This window comes from Camelus bactrianus, chromosome 13 (genome assembly GCF_048773025.1).
Source record: "Camelus bactrianus isolate YW-2024 breed Bactrian camel chromosome 13, ASM4877302v1, whole genome shotgun sequence".
In the NCBI taxonomy this organism is placed as follows: domain Eukaryota; kingdom Metazoa; phylum Chordata; class Mammalia; order Artiodactyla; family Camelidae; genus Camelus; species Camelus bactrianus.
Genome location: NC_133551.1, coordinates 77,891,572 through 77,911,978, shown reverse-complemented (window position 1 = coordinate 77,911,978; position 20,407 = coordinate 77,891,572). Strand labels below are relative to the sequence as shown.

General features: G+C 57.6%; 1 protein-coding gene across 7 annotated transcripts in view; it reads left to right on the top strand.

Moving 5' to 3' along the window:
• Positions 1-20,407, top strand: part of PRDM16 (PR/SET domain 16) — a 309,339-nt gene that overhangs the window by 263,112 nt on the left and 25,820 nt on the right. For 4 of the 7 annotated variants that reach the window (XM_074377633.1, XM_074377635.1, XM_074377632.1 and 1 more), the window contains 5 exons: positions 939-1,073; positions 11,762-11,864; positions 17,596-17,809; positions 19,580-19,727; positions 20,220-20,373. In XM_074377633.1, the coding sequence (XP_074233734.1) occupies positions 939-1,073; positions 11,762-11,864; positions 17,596-17,809; positions 19,580-19,727; positions 20,220-20,373 (754 nt within the window). Of the gene's footprint in view, positions 1-592; positions 710-938; positions 1,074-11,761; positions 11,865-17,595; positions 17,810-19,579; positions 19,728-20,219; positions 20,374-20,407 lie in introns of those variants that run through there. The other 3 variants (XM_074377638.1, XM_074377634.1, XM_074377637.1) reach the window with 3 other exon arrangements.

The window sequence follows — 20,407 nt, the reverse complement described above, 5'->3', positions numbered from 1 at the left end:
ACACTATGGCTCACCTGGGCACACCTGCCCACCTGGACCCCCGGGCCCATCAGGACACCTACTTTGTACTCCCAGGCCTCAGCCCCCCGCCCACTTGGCGCCAGGGCTGAGCTGCCCAGCACGCTGGCCCGAGACGCTGCTGGCCTCCACGGCTCTGGATCCTGGACCCTGAGCCAGGCGCTGCCTGCAGCCTCTCCCTCAGGGCCCGGCCGGCTTGGGGAGCCCCTCTGTCAGCAGGGGACAGCAGTCAGGTCTTCTGGTAAACGATCCAGTCAGAGGTGTGCACGCCTGAGACGCTCCCAGCCCGTGGGAAGCGCGTTCAGAAAGCAGCAGTGACAGCTCAGGTCCTGACGCAGTTGGGCTGCGAGGCCAGGCATCTGCAGGCCCCCGGCGGCAAAGGGAAGCTTCCACTTCGAAGAAAACAAAGTGGCTTTCCCGCTTGCAGGGTGACGTGCACACCACTGTGAGCACACACAGGCACACCGGCGCACACACAGGCACACACACCCCCAGATGCACGGGCCGCCCCACCCCAGCCACATCTTCACCTTCAGGACCGTCAGTCTCCAGCCCACGCCCACCGCTCCCACAGAGGGCTCTGCTCTCGGACACCGTGGCCTCTGCTTCCTCCCCCGTGGGGCTGCTCGCTGGGGAGTTTTCACAGCACTGGTGGCACTTTTATGACCGGGCCAGGGCAGTGATCTGCTCGGTGAGAAAAGACAGGGCCGCCCTCCTGCCTCCGCATCATCGGAGGCTCCTGGGCACGGGGGGCCGGGGGACCAAGGGCCTCGCAGACGCCCGGAGGGTTGGCTGAGGTCCGGTGCCGACCCGCCCTCCTACTCCGAGCCCCAGCTCCCTGGTTGGGCAGAGGCGGGGTGCGGCAGCGGAGGCACACAGGATGCCTCTCACCTTGCTTGGTGTTCTTTCTTGCCGGGCAGATCTCTGAAGACCTGGGCAGCGGGAAGTTCTGCGTGGAAGCTAACCAGGCCGGGGCCGGCAGCTGGCTCAAGTACATCCGCGTGGCCTGCTCCTGCGACGACCAGAACCTCACCATGTGTCAGATCAACGAGCAGGTAGGCCCGGGGCTCGTACGCGGCCCCGTCCTCGGCGCCTTGGCACCAGGTCGGATGGGAGCAGGGGCACGAGGTGACAGCTTGGCCGCTCCTCTGCCAAGCCCGTCCGCGGGGGGCTGTGTGGTGCTCGGCCAGCGCTGCTTCTGGGGGCTCAGGGACACCCCGTGAACCTCCATTGGAGCCTTCGTTCGGTGGCCTCGCCCGGGGCTGGCGGGGCTCGGGAGCTGAAAGCTGGTGGTTTACGTGAAGAAACGCGGCTGGAGCAGGCAGGCTCTGAAACGGCAGGGCCCCGTTCCCGCCAGCCCGGGAGGAGTGGAGAACCAGACGCGTCTGCTTGAAAAGCGTGTCTGCACCGCTGTTTCACCAAGCTGCGCGGGAGGGGCCGTGCTGGCCGTCTGGAAGGTCAGGGCGAGGCCCCGCTGCCCCAAGCCCTGGGGACCACTGCAGCAGCCCAGCCAGCCAGCAGAAGGACTGGACTCGATCTGGCACAGAATCCTGGTCCTGTGGGAGCCAGGACCTGAGCTGGGTGGTCCTGACTCCAGCTCAGGCCCCACCTGGGCCAAGGGACACTTTGTTCTGCTGTCAGCCCCCTGGAGGCTGAAGACCCCGCTCAGCACACTGGACCCTCGTTTGCTCTGCTGCGTCTGTGTCGGCCCAGGGTTGCAGGCGTCCAGTCTCAGGAGCTGACCAGGATACAAGATGCCACTGGGAGTTCTTTCCACCACGAAGGGAGTGCCGTGTCTTTAATTACAAGTTTGCAAGTGGCATCCAGATGCTCTGCTCAGAGCCAGGCCCCCTGGTCACGCCTTCACTGTGTCCCCAGAGAAGCAGAGATGCTTGGAGCCAGCCCCTTCCATCAAAGCCGCCTGCTTCCGTCTCTATCTTCGGGTTACTCACAAGATTTCATCTGCAAAAAGGGTTCCACAGCTTTAAGAAACGTTTGTGGAGACCACACATCAAAAGGTGCAGCCTCGTGTCATCTGGGCAAACCTCTAAAAGCCGTTTGAGGCTCTTAACTTTAGAGAAATGGTTTTGCTTGAAGAGCGGGCACACCCCAGAGGCCCCAGGACCCGCGAGAGCAGCGGGGTCCCCGCACCTGCTCAGCCGAGGGGCTCAGCCGGGACCCAGCACCCCCACCCGCCCCGGACACAGTCTAGTGAACCTCGAATCCACCGCTGCCAGCAAGACGTCTATAGCTTTTACTTGGAACGCAACATTTTGAAAATAAGGACTTTTTAAAATTGCAGAAATAAAGCAAAAGATAATCATAAAAATTAGAACAGGACTTTTCAAAAAACCCTTTTCTTTCTTCGAGATGGAAGTGAAGGAGAATTAGGTTTCAGGCACATGGAAAGATGGTCCTTCCACTGCCCTTTCTTTGTGGAGAGCAGGCATCCTTGGTCATGTGTTCGGAAGCCCAGGGGCAGTGACAAAAACACCACGAGGCTGGAACCAGGACCACGCCAGAATGAAATAATGAAGGATCTAGATTTTTTTATTTAAAAAATAAACATTTGTTAGAGTATTCGAACCAAACATAAGCAGTGAAGGTCTCTTCACATGGCAAGCTATTGAAAAAGCGAACAGATACATCATCTTCTCAGAGACTGGTCTTCAAACATCCTCGTCTTATTATTAATATTTCAGGTTAGCTTTTTTTTTTTTGGTGGGGGAAGGTAATCTGGTTTACTTACTTACTTACTCTCAGAGGAGGTACTGGGGGTTGAGCCCGGGACCTCATGCAGGTTAAGCACGCGCCCCGCCACTCGAGCTACACCCTCCCCCTTAGGTTAGCTTTTATGCCAGCCCCACGCAGGGTCCAAATGGAATGAACGGCTTCGCAGCAAACTCGTCCCATGGTCAGGACCCACAGATGGAAAGACTTTCTTCCGGGATGGAATAACAATCCTTAGCTCAGGGGTTCCCGTTCATTGGACCCCGCTTTTATCCCCCAGTGCTCACCCCTTCCAAGGCTCCGCCCCACAGTCAGAAACAGACCTGGTTCTAGTATGTAAGCCCACGGGGGATCAAGATTTCATCCTCACCTCACTTTCTCTCCAACCCAGCCTAAAAATGGGGGGTTCATTGTCCCCATTTTAGTTCACAAACTCAGAGAGGACTTGGGTGCAAATTTAAGCAAAAGCAGCAATGAAATAGCCCACAGCAGCGAGACTCCTCCCCCGGGGCACTTCAGACCCTCCATCCTCGAGGGAGAGAGGAGTGGCCGGCCCATGCCCCCTCGTGGGACCTCGGCGGGTGATTCCTGCTGTTACCGGGCAACTGAGGTTCCCGCCAGCTCCCCGTCTCCAAACTCCGCTGCGTTGCAGGGGCCCCCAAGCACCCAGGAAGGCAGGGGTCAGGAGGCGTGAGGAGGTGCCTGCATTTCAGATCTCAGAGGAAAATGGGCAGCTTGTGGGACGTATTTTCCTTGGCGAAAGAATACAGACAATTTTAAACTCTCATAATAAGAGGAAAACTGCTCTTAGAGACATGGAGATTTTCAATATTTTTTGGTTTGGATGACGTGAATTTCAGAAACGCCTTTTTGAAAGGGATAGAATAGATTTAGAACCACCAAATTTTAGATAGCCTCTCAAAACCTGACTCCCTCTCTCAGATGGCCATGCGGCCCCAGCAGAAAGCCTTTAGCTTGCTGCAAAGCAACCGACTTGACCCTGCCTGGAGCTGGAATAAAGCCTTCCCTGAAATATTAATAATAAAACAAAGATTTTTGAAGACAGGCTTCTCTTTGAGAAGGAAACATTACATGATATTAATGGGGTTTCTCAGATTTCCATAATCCCAAGAGTTTCTACCAGGATTTCCTGGCTCTTAGGGAATCCTCCCCACCACGCACGCACACACGCGCACACACGCACACACCCCCCCCACTTCCCGGCACAGCACACACGGGAGGGAAGGAACCCGAGCTGAAGATCTGCGATGCAGCAACCAGGGTTCAGCAGGTGGTATTTGGCAGGGATGTCACTTTAATCAGAAAAGCACTAACTTGAGGTTCATGACGCACAACCTGAGCCCCAGTTTCCAGAGGACAAAGGAGACGGGGCCAGACAGTCTCATAATGGGAATGTTCCAGAAGCCACAGCTCCCAGAGGGGATGAGGCAGCTCTGGGCAGGCCGACAGGGGCCCTGGCCTCCTGGATGGCCCCAGGTCCTCCGGAGAGACCACCACAGGGTGGCAGGTTGAGGTCGGGGGAGTCTGGTCCCCTCAGCCCATCAGGACCTTTGCTGGTGGCTGGGCTGTGGGAGCAGGCACAGCCTCATGCCCCGTGTGGTTCTGAGCAGCGGGCGGCTCTCTGGCTGCGTCGTGGGGCCTCAAGGAGCCCAGACTCTGGGTCCAGCTGCTTCTCTCTGGCCGGGCCTCGTTCTCCCTAGAGCCTACTCAGACCATGGGGCTTCACTCCCCAGCGCCTTCTCCAAAATAAAAAGAAAGAAAGAAATACACCAGTGACCATGTGCCCCCAACCCAGCCTCACCCGGCCGGCGCGCCCTTGGACCCCAGCCTCGGTGCAGATGAAGGCTCGTGTGATCCGACGCAGTGTCTCCAGGCGGGAGAAGGTGGACATGAGAAAAGGGAACCTGGAAAGAACTCAGCAAGTATCCAGAAGGTTCCCCAGAGAAGTCCTCCAAGGTGCCGCCCCCAGGCCACAGGAGATGCAGTCAGGGAGGCCCCGACACCCCTCCCTGCCAGGAGTCTGTGTGAACTGGGCTGTCTTCATGCTCTGTGTCCCCCCACGGCCGCAGGGCTGCAGGGCAGTGCTCACAGCCTCGCCTCCAGGTCCTCATCTCTGCCCCTCTGGACATACCCCACCAGGAGCCCTGTGGCTCTGAGCAGTCCCTGTCCCAGGGGACCGTGGGGAGAGATGACCGGCCAGGCACCCTGCCTTGATCCTTGGGCACCAGCTTCAACCTCCCGTGTGCAACTCTGGCTGGGGGAGCCCCGGGCAGCGAAGGCCACGGGGGCCAGGAACTGTCTCCTGCACGCGACCTGTCACCTAAAGGGTAACCGGCGGTCTGCTACTGCGCACAGCCCACAGAGGGTCCTCAGGCAGCACCAGCTTCAGGGCGCCCGGCTGCTGGGAACAGCGCCCGCAGCAGACAACTGTGGGGGGCTTGGGGGCGAGCTCGGACCACAGCAGCAGAGCCTGGGTGAGCTGACTTACCTTCCCAGCTTAGCCTGAAGCCAAGGCAGAGCCCGCGGAGCCTGGGTTCGCTCTAGGAGGAGAGCCCCCTCCCCGCCCCCACCATCCTCTAGTCCCACTTCTTGTTTTGGAAAATTCAAGATACTCAGACAATCCCGGGTGGTTCTTCCTACCACAATTATGAGCAAGCAAGTTGCTTTGCGATGTTTCAGAAGACACAGATGGGGTCTGTTCTTGGGTTTGTTTTAATGTCAAGAAAGGAAACCGGAACTGGGATGCAAAGTGCCCACCGGAGGAAGCAAAGGCAGGGAGGGCCCGTGCACGGCCCGGCTCCTCCCGTTCGCACGTCCCCTCAGTGGAGCTAGGATGTTGGTGGCGGGATGTCAGGTGGCCAGAGGGACTGACGACGGTGTGACCGGGTGCCGGGGTCACACACACATGTCAGGGGCATGCCTCGGGGGCTCGGACCTCCCCGGCCACTCAGACAGGCTGCGAGGCCGGCGAGGCCCACGCTGCACCCCCACCCCCGGGGCTGGCCAGGCACCGGGAAAATCCACCACGTCCAGCACATTCCGCGGCAAGTGAGGGGCTCAGCCTGAGCAGAGGGGCCGGGTCTCCCGAAAGTGGAAGCAAAGTCTAATCCCTCCGCAGAGTGCGGGAAACAGAGCGCTTCATTAGCAGATGTGCCGGCTGATAGGCAGGCAGGCAGGCAGTGCCCTGGCGAGCGCACGCCAGCGCTGTTTCTGAGGAGAACCCGGTGTCCCCGGGCCAAAGCTCACAGCGTTTTCTTTTGCTTTCGTTTCCTCTGCCCCAAGGTGGACACCCCCCACCCCTGTGTCAGGGCGTGCGATCTGCCAGGGCTGGGATTTTCAACGACTGACATCTGACGTCCACCCCCCTGCTCTGTCCTGAGGCCGGACAGCCCCTTGTTCCTCTGCTTTCACCCTCCACAAATTTTTAAATCATAAATCATCAATGGGTTACCCGGTTGAAATGGTAGCTTCCCGTCAATTAGGTGTAATTTTCCCTTTGAAAATGAGAAGGACGGGGAATTCATTTCAGTGCTCCTTAACCAATTTACAAAAGGGCTTTGAAAAACACAGCAAATGCGTCTGGAGCCAGAAATTGTTGCATTTCACTGTTTGCAGCCAACGGACCCTCTTCTGGGCAAAGAACAAGATGTAAATTTGACTGTGCCCTCACAATTCCGGCCATCAGCACTCAGCAGAATTCATATTTTTTTCTTCTTAATTAAGTGGAATACTTTATTAGAAGGCGGCATTTAAGAATGAGGTAGACAATTTAACTGTGACCCATAATTTATATATATATGTTTTTTAAATCTAGGTATAAACTGTACACTATGTGTTTGTACATCTGTAAATATAACTTACAGATAATAAATATATCTGCAATAGCCAGGTACTGAACAACTAAGAGAAAAATAGGTAAATAGATTTCCTTATATCGAGCTGCTGAGATGGTGACAGATCACGGAGCAGAAAGAGTAAAGATTTAGGCACAGATGGCTTCTGCCACACGTGGGGAGAGAGAAGCCCGGGCAGTCCCAGGGATGTCAAGCTGCCTCCCCTCGCTAGGCCAGAGGAAGGAATTGTCTGCCTGTCCCTGGAGCTGCAGGTGGTGCCGAACCCGAACTGGACAGCTGCCCCCATGCCCCTGCTCAGCTCTGAAAACGCGGCCTGGCACCGGAGGAGGGCTCCCGCGGTAAAGGCAGGGACGAGGGCGGAGGGAAACAAAGTCCTGCCCGAGCCCTCGGCAGCTCCAAACTTCTGCTTTCCTGCTCCATCTCAGAGCATCGCGAGGCTGTTTTCTAAACACTGGAGGCTCAGCTCTGCAGCCAGCCTCAGGGCTCCCGGGTCCCCAACCTCCCAGGGAGAGATGGCCCACATCTGGGGACAGCAAGTGGGGAAGAAACGCCGTGACACTTCCAAGGTCACCCAGCCACTTCAGGGATCCCCCCAAAATGCCCAAGGATAACCGTCAGGCCAGCCCCCTCTCTCAGAAGGACAGGAGACGGGCAGGCTGGCCACTGGGCAGATTTGCTTTTCAGCAAGATCTTAGAGCGATTCAAGTTCCCCTCGCGGTGGGCTTCTCTTTCTTGAAAAGCCCCGGTACACCGCACCGAAAGCCTTCACAGAATCACAAAAGCACAAGAAAATTCTGAGATTCTGGATGGAGAGGGTTGTTTTTTTTTTTAAGATAAGCGCTATGAAAGCGAGTCCACCTGGTTTACTCAGATGCGCCTTTAAAGTTTCTCAAATTGGTCAGAAGGCAGGGGCGGGGGGTGGGGGTGGAGAGCGCTGTCCAGTTCGCCTGGTCGCTTTCTCGTTTTTGAGAAAATCACTTGCTCCAGGGAGGAGAAAGCACGGCTGTGGCCTGCGTTCAGTGCACCGGCTGGTTGTCTGCGATGCTGTCCCTTCTGTGCAGTGTAGGTTGGATGGACTTTTTCACCTATTTAAATTCTAAAATTCTAAGATTAAGTAGGAGTGAACAGTGTAGACCTTAAGTCTTCATACTCCAAAATAGTATCTATCCTCGAGAAGTGACTTGGTATTAAAAGCAAAACTTAAGGAACTTTAAGGGGAAAGTGTTCCAAACTGACAGCCATTATAAATTTGAAATATTTCTTTGTCTTAAAGAATGTTGTTGGGGGGGGTGGGAAATGACGTTCATTTTCTGAAACGGCTAGCTCTCCATGCACGTGGCCTCTGCTCAGTCCACCTTTTCTCAGGCAATTTCTCTGTCTTTTGTAGAGAACGTGGCCATTTATTTGTCCCAGAGTTCCGTTCACCTACCAGGAGCCGACTCTTTGTGCCCAGAGATTGTAAAGGGGGAGAAAACAGGCCGGGTCACACTCAGGACAGTCAGAACCCCAAGGCCCCTGGCCTACTGGGTGTCGTCCGCCCACGTTCAGTAAAGTCATCGCCGTTACAGAAAGAACCAAGATGCTAAAACAGGGACTTAACCGGGGACCGGGTCTGTTTGGCATTGTTACTTTTTAAAGCCGTTTAGAGCAGACATTTATTGTGCTAGTAAACTCAGCTGGTGCTGGGGCTCTGCCTGCTCTCAGATCGCGAAACCAGAGAGACAATTCCAGCTCTGCTGTGCCAGGCCACACCAGCCAAGGCCTGACCGGGACAGGTTTAAGCAGTGCTGGGGACGCCGGCCCTTCAGGAACAAGCCTGGGAGACGCAGATGCCGACTTGTAAACAAAGCAGGTCTTTCTCGGTTGGTTCCTGCACTGAGCCTGGGAATGAAAGGGCCTTAGAGGCCAGGGTTTCTTCCTCCCTGAGGACAGGCTTCTGTCTCCCCTCTTGTGAAAATCCTTAGGACTCAACCCTTCCTGGATGCTCGCTTGGCCCTGGGGTCTGAACATGACCCACTGAGGGGCGCACGGTGAAAGGCAGATTATAAACCGACTTCAGGAATTTTTTAAGGGCTGCAGTAATAATTTATTACAGGCCGCAAACGGAAGGGGCCCGGGCTGGGTACAGTCAATGCGCAATTTGTAACGCCCTAGAAGCCAGGAGACCGCCTAGGCCTCAGTCCCACCTAAGCCCGGCCTTTGTCCCGGGAAGTCGGCCGACCCCGCAGACCAGGAACCCTGTCTTTCTGTACGCACGCGTCTGGCTGATAAGGTCTTTGTGCCACTGGGAACAGGTCATAAAAACCGCCCGCGGCTTTTGTGTGGACCGGGGTCGGCCCGCGGCCCCCCGGTGCCCTTGGCAAAGGCGGACCGGCTGAGTTTGGAAAAGTGTGCGTTGTCTCCTGTAGCCTTTTCGCCCCCTCCTCCAGGTGGAGGCAGGTCGGGGACACCCCGCCCCGCCCCAGGAGCTGCGATTAGCGCTAATAGCGATTAATTCCATCCGCGGCTCAAAGTCCAGGCGGCCCCGGCTGCCCGGCCCGCTTCGGGACCCGCGCTTGCGCCCCGGCCAGGCGCCCGGGCTGGACCCTCCCGCGGCGGCTCGGGGGCTGCGGCCGCGCCGGCCAGGAGGGTCGGCACCCCGGGACGACGGAGTCCGGCAGCCCTCGGAGCGGGGTGGGGCGTGCGGAGGGGTCCCAGGAGGTCGGACAGCCCTCGGAGCTCGGAGGGGTGTGGCGGCGGGACCGGGCAGCCTCGCAGTGCGGGGCGGCGGGCTTGGGGCGGGGGGAGGTCCGGTGGCCCTCGGAGGGGGTTGGGGAAGGGAATCCGGCGACCCTAGAACGGGGGTGAGGGTCCCGGGAGGCCCGGTGGCCCTCACGGGGGGTCGGAGGGGAAGGCAGAGGAGGGAGGCGGGCCGCGACGGCCCCCGCAGCCCGGCCCGGGGGGCCGCGGCCGCCGGGGAGCCGCGCGCCGAGCCGCGGAGGCCAGGTCGGAGCGCGCCGCCCGCCTCGCACGACCGGGCCCTGGCGGGGCGGGGGCGCGGCCGCGGGGGGCGCTGCGGGCGGACCCACATTGCCCTCTAACGGGGCTTTCGAGAAGCCGCCGCCGCTCCCGCCGTGGGCCCCTCCCCAACCTGCGCGCAGGGGCGCAGCGCCCCGCGGGCGCATTAAGCCGGCACTTGCTGGATGCGCTTGCTTACCGGCCGGATGAAAGTGCAATTGTCCCCGCGTATTAATAACCCCTGACTCACCGCCCCGGGACGGCTCAGGGGCTCATCCGGGCTTTGTTGGAGAGCGGGGCCCGATTTTGAAATAAGTGGCTCGAGTCAGAAGTTTTTAAACTATTATTCAGCCTCTGAGTAATTTTTTAGATGAGATAACGCAAAACTGGGATCTTCACAGCAGATTTGATCACAGCGGTGAATATGGTACAGTTTCTCTTCTCCGTTTTAAGATCTCCTCATTATTTTACCGACGCGCCAGAGAATAATTGCCAAATGAAATTCCTCGTGGGCACAGGGAGAAGGACCCTCCACGTGGACATCTGAGCACGTGCGTTCTCTGCTGCTGAGTGCAGCCCCTTTGTCCACGTGCTCAGCTGGGCATTTGGGGGTGCAGCGTGGCTCTGCTGTCCTTTAGAGAGCACACTGGTGTTGTTCTCGAGCTAGTCTGGGCTGGTGGCTTGGGAGGGAGTTCACAACTGGATTCGGCCTGGGGAGAGGCGGTAAGGGGCCGGACAAGAGATGCGGGGCTCAGCCCTCCAGATGCTTCCCGAGGATAAGGGTGGGGTCAAGGGAGGAGGGCGAGCCGGTACCCAGCTCAGTCTCTGGGGCGCCCAGACCACGTCCAGCTACTGCTGGGAAGCCTGACCTGGTTCATGGCCACTAGGTCCTCCACAGGAGGGCGGTGCTGGAGCATCCCGGGTGGGAGTGGCCTGGAGAAGCCTCCGTTCTGCATCTCCCAGGGCAGATGGATCTTCTCGGGCCCTCCTCTAGCCTCCCAGGCAGTCCTGTGGCCGAGCCTTTGGGCTCCTGGAAGCTCCTTGTTTAATGTTATCTAAAGAGAGACCCAAACACCATGTGTCAGCGTGCTATGCAGTGGATTGGCCAGAGAAATGCACCCCGCTATGTGACATGTGCGGGTTTAAGACGCAGCGTTCCTGGTGCCAGCCCTGCTCACGTGAGGAGTTGGCACCTCCGCCCAGAGGAGCTGTGTTCCTTGTCTCCAGAGAGAAATGGGGCTCCCAGGCAGGGTCTGGCACAGACAAGGCAGGGCTCATCCTCTCCCAGAGCCTCCCTGGCTTTCAGAGCCTGGTCCCTGGGCTCCATCCTAGATGGCCCCTAGGATGCAGCTGCGGCCCTTCCAAGTTGCTGGAGTTTTCCAGATCTTGGCCACCACCTCCAATGCAAACAGTCATTTTTCAATGCTGCTTGGAGTATTAAAGCTGGTCGTTCCAAATTTACCTCCCCAAGCCCTCCAAGCTTGCTGCAGGCTGCAGACTCTACCCTGAGCCCCACTCCACCCCTCTCTGTCTTCAAGGGTGTCCCCCCTCTCAGACACCTGACAGCTGCTGGCACCAAGCTTGCTGCAGGCACACACTCCCCCCACCTCCCATACAGATGGTGTCCACTCTCCTGCGAGACTCACACCTGCTGACCTGGCCCATGGGGCCTCTGTCCAAGTTCATAGCCACTTTGGTAAACATCTAAATCCACTCTTGACCCTACCTGCGCCCCAGGCAGCAAAGGGTGTCTTACTTACATACACGCTAACAGAAGGAACAGGGAGCCACCCCAGACTCCACTCAGGGTGAAGGGAGCCACTCCTCCTCGTATCCTCCTGAGAACATGCACTGCTTGGGAACTCTGGGGCTAATCCTCGCCAATCTCATCTTCCACCCCCTTTATCAATATTCAAAATCTGGATAAAACAAAGGAAAATGGACTCTAGCCCTTTCTCACATATTCTGCCAAGTTCCAAAGGGGAACTTCTGACCAGCAACTGGAAGGCAGGTGGAGGGCCCGGCAGGCTGGCCTCCCCTGTGAGCAGGGTCAACAGCCTGCTGGCTAGGTGTGTGCGGGGTGGCTGTTCAAGCACCAGGACCACAGTGCTGACTCCTTCTCTCTGGTTTCTCCATCCTAGATTTATTATAAAGTCATTAAGGACATTGAGCCGGGAGAAGAGCTGCTGGTGCACGTGAAAGAAGGCGTCTACTCCCTGGGGACGGTGCCCCCTGATCTGGATGGTAAGCCCCACCCCGTGGGAGCAGAAGCATGGGAGCTTCCCAGGCCTCCCATCATGTCGCGCTGCACGACGCTGGGGGGCCGGGCGTCCCCCCGCTGCTGCCCATGGCCTGCCGCTCAGACCCCGGGCAGGCAGACCAGCACCTTCCCAACAAATTCGCCCCCCAAGCGCTTTGCTTTCTCCCTCCTTGGGTGGCGTGGGCCACACCCTGAGACGGGACTTCAGACAACCTGGGGGAGTGGGGGATGTGCTGCACCGCATCGTTGCAGAGTTTGAGCCCTGGGGTTTTTTTGAACTGTATTATTGTTTTTTTCTCTTTTTTTTATTGAAGTCTAGTCAGTTTACCACGTTGTGTCAGTTCCTGGTGCACAGCGTCATGTTGCCATCTCACGTGCACACATGTGTATCCGTTTTCATGTTCTCGTTCATTGTAGGGGACTACAGGACATTGAATAGAGCTCCCTGTGCTTTTCAGCAGAAACTTGTTGTTTATGTGTTTTATATATAGTAGTTAGTGTCTGCAAATCTCAAACTCCCAATTTATCTCTTCCCACCCTCTTTCCCCGCTGGTAACCACGAGTTTGTTTTCTGTGTCTGTGAGTCTGTTTTGTAAATAAGCTCATTTGTGTCTCTTTTTTAGATTCCACATATGAGTGATCTCATATGGTATTTTCGTTTCTCTTTCTGGCTCACTTCACTTAGAATGACGATCTCCGGGTCCATCCGTGTTGCTGCAAATGGCATAATTTTATTCTTTTTTATGGCTGAGTAGTATTCCATTGTATAAATATCCCACAGCTTCTTTATCCAGTCATCTGTGGATGGACATTTAGGCTGCTTCCATGTCTTGGCTACTGTAAATAGTGCTGCTGGGAACACTGGGGTGCAGGCATCTTTTTGAGTAGTGTTTTCTCCAGATATGTGCCCAGGAGTGGGACTGCTAAATCATAGGGTAAGCCTATTTGTAGCAAACCTGTATTACTAATAATAATAATTAGCAGTAGTAGTGTCAGCAGCCGCATCGTTTGCTCTCCAAATTACTTCAAAAACAAAGAAGCCCGTCTTGTCGCTTGGAAGCATTTGCCTCCAGAGCTCTGTGCCAGGAAGCGTTTCGGTCTCACTTGAGAGGGCAGTGATGGCATGTGTGTCTTTGAAGGTAACGCCCATCTCCAGGGAAAGGCAAAAAGTCCAAGAGAACTGTTAAGGGAAAACGTACCGGGGGAAGACTCAGGGCTTGGCTGGACCTGGCGGGGCTGCGGTGACGGCTGCGGGAAGCACCCGGCCGTCCTCTCCTCTCCGTTGGTCACTCGGTATTTTTCCAGGAGACACACGTCCCTTCCTTGTTCGTCCACACCCAACCCAAGCACATTTCAGAGGACGCTTGAGAAAATCCCAGTTTCTTACAGGCTAGGGTTTCTGAAATACAGGTTTCTTTTCCTTTGTCCCCCCTGCTGGGCAATGTGCCCGTTCACCTTGGGGTGCTGGAACAGCGTCTGAGTCCCGGAGGAGAAGTTGGTTGGAGGGCTCTGCGTTGTGCACAGAGGGCCGGCGGGTGCATTAACTCCCCGCCAAGCAGGTGGCACCCCCACTTTGAATGAGAGCGCACGAGTGGACAGAGGGCCGTCGCTCCCCCCAGCCGTCTCCGGAGCTGGTGCTTCTGTTCATGCCGGGAATGGGGGAGGCTGGCTCTCCCCTCCTGTCTGTGTTCCCCTCCTCTCCAAACACTCCAGGGCTCAGTGGTTAATGCCACGGACTGCAGGTTTCTCTAAGGAACCACTCTGCTGTCACGGCAAGGGAGTGTGGTTGGCTGGGCCGGGGAGCTGGCTGCTGGAATTAGCCGGGCGCCTCCGGGAGCCAACCCAGAGACGTCCACCTGGAGTTCCCTTTGCGGTCCCCGAGCGTGGGCCACCGTCGTGCTGCAGCACGTTGCATCCTTGTTCCAAACGCAGCCTCCGCAGAGGGGTAATTCCATGAGACAGAGCTTTTCCATCCTCTCCGCGAGACTTTGGTTTTAATTAGGCTGTTGAGAAAAGAAAAGTAAACAGCCGAGACCTGGGTAGCAGGGGGATGGTCTCACTTTACTTAGAGTAATTGTTGGAAAGACCTGTGCACCGTAGACGGCCCACGAGAACTTGGAGGCAGAAATCCACTCAACCCAAAGAGGGCGCTCGGAGATGGGGTTTCATCTGAGGAAATGTCTTTCTTCCAAAAGGTTCTAAAAACCTTGATTCCGATTTCCCTCTCCCATCCCCGATCTCACATAAGCTCTATGTGTTCCTAATAGTTTGTCAAACGTGTGGCCTAATTCTGCTCTGTACGCAGCCGCCCAGCACCGGGTGCCAGGCTCCTCTTGCTCTTGCCATCAAGGTCGCCACTTCTCCCCCAGCAGCCGCCCCCGTCCCGCTTCACTCTGAAGCACTCGGAAAGAACACGTAAAAACGTTCCTCACTAAGATAATTATCCTAAAAAATCTTTTATCCCATCCCCGGCTAAATGCAGCGGGCCCTTCTCACGGCAGGAATTTGGAGTGGGGTCTTGAGGGCTTCTGAGCCTCCAGTCTGCTAGATTAGCATGGCGATGCCACGTAATCGTGGCCCCCTCGGTTCCCCGAAGCCATCAGGCACTGATTCGTTTTTCTGTTACAGTCCTGCTTTGCCCTGGAAAGTTCCTGATGGGACTTCAGATGGACGAGTGAGACGCAGACTCGCCAAACAGGACACCGGGCCACTGTGGCCTCGGTGTAGTTTGGTTTGGGTAGAAGATAGAGCTCCCTGCCCCTACCCCCCAGATGTCTGTGAGGGGAGCTCAGTTCTGAATCCCAATTCTGCCTGCTCTTATCGGGGGGCAGGAACCTCTGCCAGGACCACATTCAGGTGTCACGGAAGAAACGGGGGCCCTGCTTTGCCAGTTCCCAAAGCACCGGCCCTACGGGTCTGGGACTGGAAACACTCCTTCAAAACTGCAGCTTTGTAAAGAGATTCAATTCCAGTTTCCCCACAGGTGATTCAGAGCAGAGGGAAGCCGCTTGCAGGCTCATTCGCTCCAGGGACTTTATTTTCTTTTCACTTTCAGTGGAGAGGGGTGGAGATCTCTCTTTCAGGAGAACTTCCTGCTCTTGGGAGAAAATAAAGCAAATCATTTCCATTCAAATATGCCTTTCTTTTGAGAAAGGCTCAAAAATTATCAACTTTTCTCCCTCTCCACAAAAAGGTCAAGAGGATGCAGTGTATTGTGTACAAAGCAGGAGACAGACAGACACAAAACGCCATGCAACACAGCGTAACAGGATGCAGCCAGAGCGTAGCACGCTCTCGCATGACGGGGGCGGACTCGGGTCTGTGGTGGGCTTGGGGCCCGGAGCGGCAGGGCGCCCTCAAATGCCTGCAGCCTGAGAAGCAGGCAGCGTTTTCACTGTAAATCCAAATTCCAGATCCAAACTGGAAGAGCAGGTTGGGCCGTGCTGGGGACGGGCGTGCTCGGCCCCTCTTGATTTTGTTTTCAAATTTTAACTTTGGTGACTGTCCAGAAAGAGTCAAATACAAACTGGCATTTCTTTCTTTTTTTTTTTTTTTTTTTTCAATTTTCTTGGTCACTAATTTAAAAAAAAAAATTAAGCCAGCATTTTTTATTTTATTTTATTTAGGTTTTTTGTTTGTTTTTGGTAGAGGGGAGGTAATTAGTTATATTTATTTTTAGAGGAGGCACTGGGGATTGAACCCAGGACCTCGTGCATGCTGAGCACACACTCTACCACTGAGCTATATAGATCCTCCCCCAAACTTGCATTTCTAACTTTATTGCGATGCTGGTGGGAGCCCCCTCTCGGCCTCGTTCCAGCCCAGTAAGTCAGAATGAACCCACAAGAGCAGTTCTGTGGGGTCTGTGCGTCCGGCTCCATTCTAAAATGGTGTTCTCGGTACTCAGACCTGCTTCCTAAGGACAAGGACGGCGTGCAGGGAATGGGGAGGGGCAGTGCCGGCAGGTCCCCACCTGCACGTGTGTCTCTCACACCCTCAGTGGCAGTCAGGCCGCGCACCTGCCCCTGGGAGCAGAGCAAAGGTCCCACCTACCGGGCTCTGCCACTGCCTCTCTGGGTGCCCATCTGCCTCCCCCGGCCTGTTTCCAGTTACAAAGTGAGTGGATTGACATGAGGCTCAGGCGTGGGGACACAGGAAGCTTCCTGGGACCCAGCCTGCCACATGGAGGCTCCCAGCCTCAGGCGTGAATGTCACTTGTCACCCAACTTCCACCGTGGGTGTTTCCCTGAAGAGGGCATTCAGGCTCTGGTCCTGTTTTGAAGGCAGCATCTTGCAGACTTGCCGGGGGGCCGTTTCGTAACGTGTGTCCTCTGTGACCCCTCCCCATCCCCGGAATCGGATTTGGGGGTCTGCCCCAGCACCGAAGGGCCCACCCGGGGCTTAGATGGGCTTTGGTTTAGCATCTTCTGCGAGTTCACTCTCCAGTCGGTCTCAGCGTTCACGTGCACATGCACGCACACACACAGACTCACTCAGGCACATTCAGTCTTGCACATAAAGGCACGCGTACCCACACACACAACACACTAACACATGCACACAAATACAGTCACGTAACACATGTGCGTTCACACACAAACACACGCAGACACATCCGCACGCAGCCACATGCACTTACAGACACACAAATGCACACAAGTGTATATTCAGTTCCTATGTGTTCACACACACAGGCGCAACCATCACACTAGCAGTCATGTACATGAATGTGTATACTTAACACACACGTGCATATGCATGTAACACACACATGTGCACAGAAACCCATTCACATGTGCCAAGTAAGTGCACACAGGCACACACAACATGTACAAATGCAGGCATTCCTACTCACGCATGTGTGCAGGTATGCAGACATGCAAATTTTCACACATGGCCACAGACGGAAACTTGTGCACATGAGCACACATGCACACCGGCAGGAACACAAGTGCAGAAGCACAAAACTGCCTGCACATCTGCAGAAGAACACAGAGGCGCTGGAATTTTCAGCCCCGTGCTCCCCGTGCGCACACAGCTGCCCGCCCAGGCACCCCGTGCACGAGGAGCTCACATGTGTTCACACATCGGCTAACACGCACACCTTTCAGTGCGTTTGTGCAGGAACGTTTCGTGCAGGTTCTCTGTCCAGACCCGCGTGGGACACAGGGTGGTCCTGGGCAGGGCGGGGCACCCGCTCCGGGAGGAGCTGCGTCGGCCGTGATCAGCTGGGAGGGGCGGGAGGCCTGCCCCGGGGAGGCTCACAGCTCCAAGCTGTTTGGCTTGGCGGGCTCTCAGGATGCCGCCTGGTAAACTTCATAGTGGCTGCCTCCCTTTTATTTGCTTGACCTTGACGACAATCGCTTATGATACGCATCAGAGCCCTGCCGTCTTCTTTCTCCTAATTCATACACAGAACACTTGGCCGGGCTTCCTTCTCCATTCCGAGCGCCGGGCCTTCTCAGGCCTCCTGAGACGCAGGGAGGGGCCCAGTGCTCCTCGGTGGTTTTTGGATGCAGACACGGATCCCCTCCTGGCGGCCCCCATGGCCCACGGGCAGCCGTCCCTGGTTCCCGGGATGGGGGCGGGGAGAAGCGGGAGGGGACCAGGCAGGGTGGGGGGCAGGCCCTGCGGGGCTCCCCACACCCCTGCAGGCCTGGGGCCCGGGGCGGGTCTGGGTCCGCCTGCCCACCTCCCGTCCTCTCTGCCTTGCAGAGGAGCCCACGTTCCGCTGCGACGCATGTGACGAGCTCTTCCAGTCCAAGCTGGACCTGCGGCGCCACAAGAAGTACGCGTGCGGCTCGCTGGGGGCCGCGCTCTACGAGGGCCCGGCCGAGGAGCTCACGCCGGAGCGCCTGGGCAGCGGGGGCGGCGACGGGCGGGCCCACGAGTGCAAGGACTGCGAGCGGATGTTCCCCGACAAGTACAGGTGCCCCCCGGCCCCCCACCCCCACCCCGGGAGCCCGTGGGGACAGCAGGGTCGCTTAACCCTGGGAGCACAGGGGGGGCCCCGAGAAGGACAGAGGTCAGCCCTTGTGCCTCGGGCCTGCCCAGGCTGACAGGCCGAAGGCTCCAAGGACAGCTGGAGAAAAGGTCCCCTCCCGTGCAGCACACCTGGGGGGCAGGTGCCCCACCCACTCACGTGCCGTCAAGGACAGAGCAGGCCGGTGGCCTGCGGTTGGAGGCCACGGGTGTTCCCGGCTGTGAATGTGAAGTCCAGGCCCCTGGTCAGAGGCCCCCACCCACGGAGGACCCGCCCAGTCGAGCCACTGCTGGCCCTGCCCACCGCTCTGTGGTCAAGGCTGAGTTGTGGAGACCGGAAGCCAGGGTTCTAGGGGTTGAAACCAGAGTGACCCTCTGGACACAGGCAGGACTCCTTCTCAGACAGCAGGCGGGAGCAGGAAGCAGCCGCCCAGAGGCCCCCTCATCCCCCACCCCAGGCACTGGCCTCTGCTTCCCTCCGGGGCCCCCAGAATTCCCTGGAGAAGTCCCAGAGGCGGGCACAAGTGCCAGACCACCTGTGTGATGCCCGGACATGGCCTTCCCTGCCCCGAGACCCGGCAGGAGTCAGGACCCGGGAGTTGGGACCCTGGGGACCCGTGGGGGGAGAACCAGCACCTGCGGTCCCCGTGCCCCAGGGAACCGCGAGGACTTTCACAAAGCGCACCCTCCTCCTGCCTCCAGAACGTCCTCCAGGGCAGCCTTGCAAAGTCAGCGCAAAACCCCAGCAGGGCACCAACTGGCCGTGGGATTGCAGGGAGTTGAGTGCCAGTCCCGTCCCAGCCTCCCTGGGCACGGGAAGCCCTCCACCCTGAACAGATGACTGAGAAAACAGGAGTTTGGGTAAATCCCGACCGAGGCCCTGGGCGGCAAGCGCTGCTTAAGAGGGCCCGTGTTTTCTTTACATAAGCACATAAATCACAATTAACAACAGGGAAAAAGATACAATCTGCCGTAGCTCAAGAACCAAGCGTTTCTGATCTAAATGGATGGCTGGGCCCCGTAATTAACGGGCCGTGATGTATTACTGCCGAGCTCATGAAGATTAACGGTCATACCTGGGACAGGAGGAGAGGCGGGATGTCCCCCGAGAGGAGGGGACGGGGAGCTGCTCGTTCATCCAAGGGGGGGCGGCCCCTTCCCAGTGGCTGTGCGCGCTGCTCCGTGTCATGTCTCGTTTGGAGACCCCCGCGCTCATTCCCCGCCGACCTCCGTGGGGTGTGCGTGCCGCGGAGGTTTTCAGCCCAGCTTGGCTGGCCAGTACCCTCAGGCCACTGAGAGGGGTTTTCTGGGCCTCAGCCCCACTCTGGGGCTCATGGCAATGCTGAAAATCTCTGAACCCCTTTTTTCTTAGGCCCAAGGTTGGTGTCAAGGTTAAACTTATCTTAAAGAACAGCCGGGAAGTGTGAGCGGGGTCTCGCTGCCTGTGGGTGCCCCGGGGTGGTCTTGGATGAGGGCCTGAGCTGGGTCCAAGCACTGGCTTCTTCCCCATCAGGTGTAGGGAGGCCGTCTCTGCCCGTCCCTCCCTCTGACCTGTCCGGGGAGGCAGTGGACAGATGGGCTGGCCAGACTCGCCCTGCTCTCTGAGTGGGGAGCGGCGGGGGCCCCGAGGGGAATAGGCCATGTGAGTTGAGGTCCTTCCCTCCCGGGCCGCGGGCGGGGAGCGGGCCCCACAGTGACCCCCGTCCACTGTGCGCAGCCTGGAGCAGCACATGGTCGTCCACACAGAGGAGCGAGAGTACAAGTGTGACCAGTGCCCCAAGGCCTTCAACTGGAAGTCCAACCTCATCCGCCACCAGATGTCCCACGACAGCGGCAAACGCTTCGAATGTGAAAACTGTGTGAAGGTAGCGTGGTGCGCACCTGCGCCCTGTGCTCACCTGCCGGCCCGCTCCTGTGGCAAAGCCCCGAGCCACCTGTGACCTTCAGTCTTCAGGGAGGACAAAGAGTGTGCGGGGGAAGGGGGGCCGGGAGAGGCCAGCTCAGGACCTCTCGGGGCTGCTGTCACCCTGGAAGGACAGGCTGGTGGGGGCGAGCCTCCTCGGCCCCGGGCGGTCACAAGTTAAAGTACTCAGCTTAAAAAGGCTGAGTTCCTGCCTAGAGCATCCTTGGGGCCACAGTTTTCCCACGAGAACTGAGAAGAAACAGGGTCAAGGGAGGCCTGACAGGTCACCTGAGGCCGTAGGGGGAGCTGGGGAGGGGTCCCCACTACAGCAGAGACCCGCCAGCCAGGCTCGGTGCAGGGGGCGGAGCGGCAAGTGAGACCCCGTCCAGGGGCCAGAGCCGGGCCCACCGGGGAGCAGGCAGACGGGGTGTGACGGACGGTGTCTGTGCCCCAGGTGTTCACGGACCCCAGCAACCTGCAGCGGCACATCCGCTCCCAGCACGTGGGCGCCCGGGCCCACGCCTGCCCTGACTGCGGGAAGACGTTCGCCACGTCCTCGGGCCTGAAGCAGCACAAGCACATCCACAGCACCGTCAAACCTTTCATATGTGAGTCCCGCCCGCCCCCGCCTCGGGCGGGAGC